Source organism: Pocillopora verrucosa, chromosome 11, assembly GCF_036669915.1.
Source record: "Pocillopora verrucosa isolate sample1 chromosome 11, ASM3666991v2, whole genome shotgun sequence".
In the NCBI taxonomy this organism is placed as follows: domain Eukaryota; kingdom Metazoa; phylum Cnidaria; class Anthozoa; order Scleractinia; family Pocilloporidae; genus Pocillopora; species Pocillopora verrucosa.
In genome coordinates this window covers 18,672,849-18,683,826 of record NC_089322.1, presented here as the reverse complement: position 1 = coordinate 18,683,826, position 10,978 = coordinate 18,672,849, and the positions used below count along the sequence as shown (strand labels likewise).

The 10,978-nt window shown below is 38.1% G+C and overlaps 1 protein-coding gene across 1 annotated transcript; it reads right to left on the bottom strand.

Annotated features, from left to right (window-relative positions):
* Positions 1–5,708: 5,708 nt before the first annotated feature.
* On the bottom strand, positions 5,709–8,577 carry LOC131777256 (ragulator complex protein LAMTOR5 homolog). Its single transcript, XM_059093517.2, has 4 exons — positions 8,471–8,577; positions 8,316–8,377; positions 7,467–7,578; positions 5,709–5,887 (listed from the first exon to the last, which is right to left on the bottom strand). The coding sequence occupies exons 1-4, from the start codon at positions 8,503–8,505 to the stop codon at positions 5,827–5,829; spliced, it is 270 nt and encodes an 89-aa protein (XP_058949500.1). The 5' UTR covers positions 8,506–8,577; the 3' UTR covers positions 5,709–5,826.
* Between the last annotated feature and the right edge of the window lie 2,401 nt (positions 8,578–10,978).

The following is a 10,978-nucleotide window of genomic DNA, read 5'->3' as shown; positions in this document are numbered from 1 at the left end:
CTCGTGCCCTGCTTTCTCCATGATCGATGAACGGACCACGCTTTTGACACTGACACCACACAAGAAGTTACTGGTATCGGTGTCAAATTACCACGTTCCGGTGTTACATAATTTTAGGGCAAAAATGAAAAGGACATTTTCCAGGACACGCTAGCAGGTTTAAGGCTCATTAGCAATCTCAACAAAACGCGAGGCTAGTTCAGACGAGCGAATGGATAATAAGTTCCTTGAATAAAGGTTATTTTAGGTTATTTCAGTGATACACAGGGATGCACAGAATCAGCGCGATCTGAGAGTGAGGCGTAGGCGAACTTTCGATTCAAATTGAAGTGGCTTGAATACAGATCTTTTTTAGGCAAACAATGAATGCAAAAAAGGGCTAGATAAGGGAAATAAAAGAGTACCACACATTCGAGTTGGTCATTGCTTTCTTATATTTGGTGGCTCCTAAAGGAGCCGTTTGTTGAAGTGACTACCCAGCGGTAAGTCACTGTTTTCTACTTGGCGACTGATCTTGGTTTCGCCCAGGTTAGTCTCGTGCGCTCCTTGGGCTTTCGCTCGGCTTGCTTGTTCCGCTTACGGTAGAACGAGATCTTTAGAAGGGTTGAACCGAATACTACTTTCCGCACCACGTCTTTACAAGCGACGGGGGCTCCATTCCCGCCTTGACAGCGCAAACACCCCGAATGATCAAAAAACACTTTCTTGCGCTCTACGAGAGCAATCTCGACGGGCTTGCCAAGCTGCAACCGACAAGTCGCGGAGGTTTTGAGAGTATTTAGTGACCATCCGGCAGGCATTATGGCGTCAAGCTCGTGAATGGGCACAGAAAACTTTGTCGCTTGCAAAAGATTTGGCGCGGAAGGAAGACCACCGAACAACTCTTTAAAGGTCTCGGCATCCATCGGCATGGCGACAGACGAACGTCTCACGATGCTGGTTGTTGGCGGTTTCTTCATGTTCAGCTTTTCTGCTTCTAACACAGCTAAGGTCTGCAGCAAGCCCGGAGTTCCTTGGTGGCGTGCCCTAAACACTTGTTTAAGGCGCTCGTTTGTGTCGGCTTCATCCACCCAGCTATCGTTCTTCTTTCCATAGCCACGCCAGCGGACGAGGTACTGAACGCGACCGTGGGCGTCAGTACGCTTATCGAGCACTTTCGAGACTTCGTAAAACTTGCTCATGTTCTTAGCTATTCTCTCAGTAAGGGATAATCTAAAGTGATTATGACTTGCGTTTACGAGGCCTTTATATGCAAGTACCACTGATAAAATTTATGACCTTTTGAACTGCAGAACAATACCCTCAATTAGTGAATGGCCCGCCCCCGTTTATTTTTGAACGGCGTCGCGTGAGCGGATAAAAAAAAAAGCAAATCTACGAGAAAACATGAACTGAAAACAAACTATTATGTCACAAGCGGCTGAATTCCAATTTATTTTATACTGACGGCTTATCTTGCTTCTGAAGAAGTCAGAGGAAGTTACTTCAAGAGAAAATACATTAACGGTCCGCTCGTTTCAAACACTGTATGACAATCGTTACCCTGGACAATTACTGACTAACCCCCTATTAGTCTGTTCAAATTTTCCCAAGTAGACTACCGCTGGGGAAAATGTCATCGCCGACAATTTGCCGAATGAATCCGAATCAAGCCGAGTAAAAGCTCGTGATACTAAATAGAAAAGTCCCTAAGGATGGATAACAAAAGGCCCATTGTATTAAAAAATCCCAACCATAACAATAGACAAAGTTTGATATGATGTCAGCCAACTACCATATGGAGTAAATATATTAACCCTTTACACCCTAATATCAGTATGCATATTCTCCATAGTTCTCTGAACATTTCCTGAGGTGCCGACAAGGAGAATTTGTCTGACAATCAAGAGCTTCTTGAGTTGTTGATCAGTACCTTAATGTTTGATTTAGGGGTGATATGGTAAGGAGAAATTTGATGCCAGTCACTCTTAGGGGTTTAAAAGGTTAACCGCTACGATATATTTTTAAAACTCAATGTATGGTCAAGAGGATAACAAATCAATCATTTTGGAGTAAAAAGTAATTCTTTTTCACGAGAGCGACTTGATTTACCCGTTTTCATTTTTAGGCAGTCAAATCTCACGGAAGATAGTTATCTCCTAGATTCTACCTTATCAGCTGGTTTATACAACAGTATATTTCAAATAAATATATTTTTTTTGAAAAAACCTCTTGACCAGGCATTAGAGTTTTAAAGATAAGGCTTCCAAACTGACACCAACCTCAGGAGATGGGAAAAGTAGTGAATACATATCTCATAAGATGGCACTGTACTGATGTTTAACCTCAAACATGATAAAATGCTTAATTGTAGGGCTAAAATTTTAATGAAATTAGTCTAGATCATTCTTTGAAATTATATTTTCCTGTCTTGTCTTTTGGTAATGTTGAAGTCGTAAAGACGTTCATAAGGGCTAGTAGGTATTGTCATCTGTTAAGAAACGTCTGTTCTAAGTTTTACCCTTACACTCCCAAGATCTCCATACTGTCTGTCAGACAATTCGTGTGATCTTAGTTCGGAGAACTTGGTAACGATGGATCAACTAATAATCTCCTTTTTTACATTTTTCTTTATCCTCATCACTTGTCTGCTTGATATGACATCGATTATCGAAAGAGAGAATTTCTGTCGTGGTCATTCTTGGGAGTAAAAGGGTTAATAAACCAGCCTTACAACGTTATTCGTGGAAAATAGTCAGTGCTGTACGCTACACTTTAAAGCTTGGTCCCAGTCAATGTTATTTTTTGTAAGTCCATGGAGGTCAATGTTAGATATAAACAAAATTTGTAAGATCAATTCCATTGGTATCAAGATCTGAACCCTGGAATTCAATTTGTTCTCGTTTCTGACGTCTTTTGTTACAGTGCCACCTTAACAATTATCACCCTTTTGCGACATCAACTGAATATGGCTGTGGTACAAACTGTTATGCAAACATGACATGAGCCATGAAATCAATAAATTTTGTTTACTTTTCTGTAGCTAAAGTCAATTACTACCACAAGGTTGACTTTGTTACTGTGCTCTGACGAAATGTTCTGAGGTTGGTTGAAGCTTCCAGTAGCTAGCAATCGAAATAGATCTTAAAATCGCTCAAAGTTTGAAAAAAATCTGTACCAAGCAATAAACTACTTCAAAAATGATGGCGAGTCGTTAACGAGCAATAGGTTCTTTTCCCAAGTTCAGTGTCCCAGATAACTCAAAACAGGCAATTGGTTAGAACTGAAGTGTTCTGACGATAAAGGTTCAGAGAGCCACCATTTTTGCTCGTGTGACTATTATTAGAATATCAAAGTTCTTATCTTTGTGGTGTTCTCTTTAAGCTTAGTGATCCTAGTGTCTCCTCTTTGCCACATAGATTCATTGTCCTTTTCTACCGCTCACCAAATGGACATTCTCTCCTTCCCTCATTTTCTGACAGCATTCCTCTTCCTGAAAAAACTCAAATTAGTAAAGCGGTTGGATGTTGTTTGCTGCCTTTAATCTATACGAACTCTAGATTAATTAAAGGGGGTTAGTTTCTAAATAAACAGTGGTGCTGCGTTGGTGGGAGAATATAACAGGGTAAGTTAGTATAATAAACTCGTAAATTGGCCACCGTAAACAGTTTCAAAGGTGACGTCTCGAGCGTTAGCCCTTCGTCAGAGCGAAAGATTAGATTACATAATTCTATTCAGAACAACACGCAGTTCTGAGAGTTTGAAATTGATATTTAGTAGTGTTAGAGACAGGCCTTGGTCTCTGATAATTATTGAAAAATTTACATGTAAGCGTTCAATTCAAATACAAAGTGAGGTCCTAAATAATGAAAGTCCGACCGAAAGATAGAAATTCCTCTCACTTTCTTACGACCATAAGTTCGCTTCTGTAGAGGCTGACTCTCTCACGCAAAATAAACTTCGAGTCCATCCTCTCAGCTTAGCCAACAGACACGTGTTGACTAGTTTCCTTAATATGATTAAAGTCGTTCATCTTTCTCAGAAGGAATTCAACGACAATATTTTCCAAAGGAATGCTCACCTTCTGTTATAATAACTTAGGACTACCTCGGTTGAACTTCGTTGCTGATCAAGCGTCTTCAACCTTCGTCCAGTGTGTAACTTTACTGTCCCAAAAACGACACGTATTCATTTTCTTGTCTACAGCGTGGTTTGCTGAAAATTCTGCAGTTTCTAATGAATATTGATTAACAATCCCAGCGAACAATACGTCACAGATTGAGCCCGGGATTTTATTATGCACGCCCAGCAAGTGAATCGCTATTCAACTGCAACAGGGAAGAAAGGGAATGTATGCGGACGAAAGCGCACGTGATAACAGGAAACCATGACAGAAAAAAAAATTGACCACAACGTTTGGATCTTCTCGAAAGAGTTCGATAACATTAAAATTTTGGAGTTTATTGAAAGAAAAATGTTGTGATGCAGTTCTCGCGACTTTGTATCAATAAGCGAGTAAAACTTTAAGGGCCGGTAATTTAAACAAAGTTTAAGCCGTTGTTTAACAAAACTGCGTTCTAAGTCATCTCCAATTTAGCCGAACCTTTTATTTGAACATATATCTGATAGAGGGTCATTTATTTGATTAATTCAACCCTCGTACCAGAACCACTAAGGCCACTTCTTGCGTAAAACTGCGGTTTGGGTAACACCTTGTGTAAACAACCAGCCCTAAATGAAGAACACACGTTATTACTGTTTCATAGAGGGGCTGAATTAGAGAAAATGCAAAAGGGAAGACGCAGCACTGTTACTTTCCCTTTAAGGGTAAAGCTTCATAAAATTAACGCCTTTTACTCTTCCTATGAAAGAAAAGAAAGGTTTAATGTTAAGGATAGCGAAGTGAACCTAGCGCACTGTTAGTGCACAATGAGGGGAACGAGCAAAAGCAAAGAGAAAGTGCAGTTATTTATTGAAAGAAAATAGAAACAAATAGAAATCGCTTCTATTCTGTTATTTTCCTTTCCAGGTAGATCCGCGCGTCATGAGTACCAGGGTTAGAAATTACTGATCACACGACCAGCCGTGATGAGCGTCGAGATACAGCTCTCCGTGGAAGAAGATTGATAACGGGATGAAAAATAATGGGTTATAAAAAATTAAAGGAACTTGAATAGCTTAAAATAGCTTCAGAGCGAGTGCCACGTGAAATATTTCCCTAAAGTCCCATAAATACTATTCTAAAACAACGCCGTAGCCTTTGTTTTTCTTTATCCAAGAACTGTGCGTAAAATGAGGTACAGGGCTGTACAGTAATCTTATCGAGCCTTGCAAATATGAGTTAAGTGGGTGTGTCCAGTTAAATGATGATTAGGGCCAGGCAATGTCTGATCTTGGTGTTTATGTTAACATTTAAGGAAGAATTTGGAAACAAAAGTTGTGACTAATTGGTAGGGGGAAAGTCTCCAAGTAGTTGCAAACCACCCCACTCCTTCTTGAAAAAGATATTGATAAATTTGAAACATAGACAGCCTGCCAGGCCCCTCCCTTCAGTCCCCAAGAAATTGCCAAAAGTATGTTTCTCTGAGACTACTAGTTTCTCGCAAATATACCCTCTCCCCTCCCCTGCAAACCCAAGGAAATTTACAATCAATGAAACAACAACAAAAATAAAACTTGGTGGAAAACATGTCATCCAACTCAGCCTGCATTCTTTCCATTGAAAACAGATCAAATTTGCAAACATTTATTCAAAAAATAAATTATTTTTTCTTTACAATCAATTAAAAATGCAGCTACCAAAAATCTTTTTGGGAAAGAAAACTCCAAATTCAAATTCTTCTTTGTTTATGAAGGAACTTTATGAATGGCAACTGTGACATCTCCTTCTGATCTCACAAGAAGATTACTGAAAAAAAGAGGGAATGAAAATGCAAAATTCTCTTGACTGGTGCCCATACTTTCTCTTGTGGTAACAGTTGTAAACATTTGTTGGAAGTGAGGACAATCAATTTTTGTTGATCAGTCCTTTCATTCTTGAGACAATTATTTGTGACTGAATTCTGATATTGTGAGGAGAATTCAATGCTGATCACTCCTTAGGCTTTAGGGGGTTAAACATTGTAAGCATCAATCCCAATATATTGCTGGAGTGACCATTGCATGGTTTCTGCTCACAACATCTATGTACTTTTTCTTGCAGACAGGTAATAAAAAGTAAATACAAAGGGATATTGTATTCTTTTGATTTAACATCAAATTCTCAGGACTAACATTGCAAGGAATGTACAGCAGAGGGCAAGGAGAATTAGTGAAGTTCTTTGTTTAACCCAGAATTTCTCCTTACAATATCAATACAATATCAAGCAGACAAGTGATGAGAATAAACAAAAATATCAATTAGGAAATTATAAATTGATCCAATACCAAATTCTTTGAACGAAAATCACAAGAACTGTAAGGCTGACAGTTAGGAGAATTGCTAATGAGATCTTGGGAGTTAAGGGTTGAAAGCAATCATAGGAGAGGAAGATGCTAGGGATAGTGCAAAAAACCTACCAGGGGGTTTTAGTGTATTCTCAAGTATTAATAATGTTATAGCATGTAAGGTCTAAATCAAATGGTGCCCATCTCTATCTGATTTTTTTCTTGTGTACCATGAAGGTACATCCACTTTCCTAGCAATGCTCTCTGTGAACCTCCTTTCATACATGAAAGGAAAAAGAAACTCGTGCATGAAATTGTTACTCTATGTAATTGTCATCTTCGCACTCACACAGCATGCACAACTATGTAATCAACATAAGCACAAGCACTGCACTCTGTATAAGTTATAATAATTTTGTAATGAATAAAAGTTGAAAGTTTTGACATGGAACCGAGCGAACAAGAAATATGGCTCAACAGCCACACCAAAACAAAATTCATAGCTAGTGCTGTTTTCTGCAATACATTCACCCTTTCACTCCAAAGATCTTATTTACTGTGTGCTGTTCAATTCTTCTGAAGCAAGTTCAGAGAAATTAGTATTGGATCAACTTCTAACCACATTGTTCTCATCTCTTGCCTGCTTGATAATGTAATGATATTGTAAGGAGTAATTCTGTCTTGGTCACTGATGGGAGTTTAGGGGTTAATACCCTCTGAGTGTTTGATCAATCAATGGTGTATAACTGTAATATCTTGGATAAAGGAGCTAAATTTCCCAAGATAGAATTGTGCTGCATCGTTGATGATGTAAAATATCCCTGCCACTCTAAAGAGTTCCTAAAGCTGAGATTTGTTGCATTATCCATTTTTCCTTTCCTCTGAAAAAGGGCTAACACGGAAATAGCAAGCTTCAGAAACTCTTTAAGATGGCAAATTTACATTATCAACCCAGTTGATTAAAAACCAAATTATTTTCTAACATGTCAGACTTGCATTAATATTATTTCTTCCCAGGTAATATGCACTAAACAACTACATTGTACAGGAACGCTACTTACCATGCATCTGACTCTAAACAGATGACTGGTGTCGTGTTGGGATCTAATTTCTTTGCATCTTCTGCCAAAGAGGAAATGAGTCCTGCATGAATGGGATTTGCAGTACCTTTAGCTGTTAAAAGAAATAATTCAAAAATGATGTTAGAAATTTTGATTTTTATGTATCATTTACACTGTAAACTAAACATTTTGTGGTTATTTTTTGTGAAGGTTTTGCAGGGCAAGCTTTATGCACTTACCGGAAGTCTTGCCATATTGATACAAGTGTTAGAGCATGGAAGTTTATTGTTGTGGAATCAAGTCCAGTAAGAGAAGTAGTGGACTTCTTCCTTGCATAATTGACATTTAAAATGATTTCATTAGTGTAGGTAATAACATGATTTCACATGCTATTTCGTGTTAAAAACCATTACTAAATTTTTTAACAAGGTAAAATTGCTCATGCCCGCAGGACGAGTGCAATTTACAGTCTTGAAAAAGTTACAAGTGGGGTGGGGGTAGAGAGTGGGGGAGGATTTCTTCAAAACATTTCTCTCTTATCACTAAGATTATTGTCAAGAGGCACTTTCTTGTCAAATGAATAAATTATTTTTTTAATAGCTTTCAAAAATGGGTAGATGTTATTAACTTCTCCTTCTTTCTACAATAGCCTCTTTCCTCTATCCCCTTGATCTACACTGTATCTGTAGAGAGTCAAACTTCTTCATAATGGTCACCAATGGCACAGAGGAGAGTGACAATTAATCCCAAAGGAATAAAACGCTTAAAGTAAGTATTATTGGGCGTAATGTAGCTTATCCTTTTGAAAGGAATTGTTTAAGCTTTAATATGAAAATAAACTTCACACACCTGATAAAGCAAGTCCTTGTTGATCGCTGCATAATACTCCAATAACGCCATGTTCAGACATTCTGGTGGAAAAAAAGACGAAGACAGACGGAGTTAATACACAAATTCCGATTATCTTTGTATATTGTAAGAGAAAACTACAATAGGAAACTCACATGTCATCTAAATGAGAATCTAAGGACTTCTCCATCGTCAAAGTCTGTAAGGCAATTTCGTTCAAATTAATCGTGTGATGTATGTGACATCTGCTTTACATGAAAACTTTATTGAAGCATGCCACCGCTGACCATTTTACGCTCGTTCCACTCTCACTCGGGCTATTCACTTACGCCTAATCATCCTCAAAATTCGCGATAACACTTAGCGCCGGAAAAAAAAATAAATTAACAAAAAAAAAAAAAATATATATATATATATATATGAGGTCTGTATTTTGATTTTTTTCGCTGTTCAATGCTCGATACGTAGAAGTAGAGCGCGATATATATTGAGATCGGGAAAAAATAAAGAGACTATACTTGTATTTTCATCCATACAAGCCTGTTTCGTGATTATTTACTCATCAGGGGATTTTGTGTTTGTCGATGAGAGCACCTATCAGCCCTTCACAAAGCCTAACACCACACTAGATAACGTCCACCGCGAGAGCAACTACCCACCAACCACCACAAAGAACATACTCGTCGGCATCAACAGAAGACTGTCATCCCTTTCATCCGACAAAGCATCCTTCGACCAAGCCGCCCCTCCATATCAAAAAGCGCTCGACGAATGCGGATACCGGTACACTCTACACTACGAACCACCTACAACTAACAAACGAAAAAACAGAAGACAACGGAACAACATACTCTGGTACAACCCCCATTCTTATGACCCCGCTCGCTGGTTCAAACAAATCAAGAGGACTGTATCTTTCGATGTAACAACACGATTTAATCTAAACCAACAATCTATTGAGATATAAAATTCTCACATATTAAACGGTCGTAACGCAACGATCAACGATTAACTAACACATTCTAAGTATACAGAGGTTTTTTTCTACTATCCTTGCGTAAGGCAGTATTTTTACATTAATCACATGTACAGCAAAAGTTCCATTATAATGTATCTAAATTAAGTGACTATTACAAAATCGCACGTTCTTTCACCGTATTTAGCCCAAGAAAATGCACGCAGCTACATCATTTTATATCGTTAATATACTCAGACCTTGTCTACATTATTGTGAAATCTAATGTCACGAAATCTAACTTCTTTGCGTTACAAATGTCAATTTCTAATTAATATTTAATCACAAAATAATTAAGTTAAGCATCACCTATTTCTTTCTCGACACATCAGCTCCAATCGAGCACAGATTCCTTGCCTTAGTAGACAAGCACTTCCCGAAATAACACAAACTTAGAAAAATCTTTAATCGTAATTCAATCAAGATCAGTTACAGCCGCATGAATAACACTAAACAGATCATCGACAACCACAACAAACACATTTCAAATTCATCCAAACGCATCAATGAAACCGCAGATAACAGCAACACAAAAGACACCAAAACTTGCAACTACCGACAGAAGAACTCATGCACACTTGACGGAAACTGCCTCCAATCATCACTAATCTACCAACCGTCACACGTAAGGATAACAGCACTACTGAAACATACATCGGACTTACAGAAAACCACTTCAAGTCTAGCTACAGAAACAACACCGCATCATTACAATACACAAAACACAGAAACTCTACCGAACTCAACAAACATATCTGGATCCTTAAATAAAATGACGTTGATCACTTCATTCATGGCGCATCCTTTCATCAAGATCACCCTACAACAGCGTAAGCAAAAGATGCAACCTCTGCCTCAAAGAAAAACTACTTATGCCGCCACAGAAACAAAATGTTACTGCATAATAATTGAACAAAGCATAGAAATTTTACCGCCACGCCTATCATGCAAATTGGTATTGCTGGTTTTCAGTGTCACGCCATTCAAAATAGATCAAAATAAAAAATAAAAACCGTTCAATCGATTTAGTCTAGAATCTGGAAATAGAAAGAAGCTAGATATGTAAAGACTCTCGCCAAGATTCAGGTCACAGCAATTTTTCTTACGGAAGATATGAGGAGAAACGTTTTTCCCAAATTTATAGAGATTTGTATGGAGCCGCCATGCTGGTGCCCACCTAGATGGGCACCAACATGGCGGCCGGAAACCAGCAGAAACATCTGTCACTGAGTTTTGCTACAAAAGCGTGAATTTATCTCTCTAAGAACTCATAAACGTAACAATAATACTTTATTCTAATACAAGAACTGTTCAGATAGCTGAATTTCCCTAAATAAGTCACCTTTTAAACCAACATAACAGCTCTCTCGCTCGTCATGTAAAGGCCACGTCACGCAAAAGCTTAGAAATTCAAGAGTAGTCTATCACTAAACCAAGAACCCATTTGGAGTGAAAATTTGTCTGAATATTAGTTTTTAGCTGCTCTAATACATCATGAAAGTAAAATCTCAGGAGGATCAATAGTTCTGAAGTCTGAAATTTAGTGACGTCACGTGAAAACCAGCATATATTAACTGTCATGATAAACTTGTAGGCGTATCGCGTGACACCTTATTTTTTGGTTTAATAATTAAGCTAGGAGTTTTTA

Coding starts and splice junctions, on each gene's coding strand:
- LOC131777256 (XM_059093517.2), bottom strand. CDS start 8,505: ATGGAGAAGTCCTTAGATTCTCATTTAGATGACAT. Junction 7,579..8,315: donor ACAAGGACTTGCTTTATCAG/GTGTGTGAAGTT, acceptor TTCTTTTAACAG/CTAAAGGTACTGCAAATCCC. Junction 5,888..7,466: donor TGTTTAGAGTCAGATGCATG/GTAAGTAGCGTT, acceptor TCTTTTTTTCAG/TAATCTTCTTGTGAGATCAG.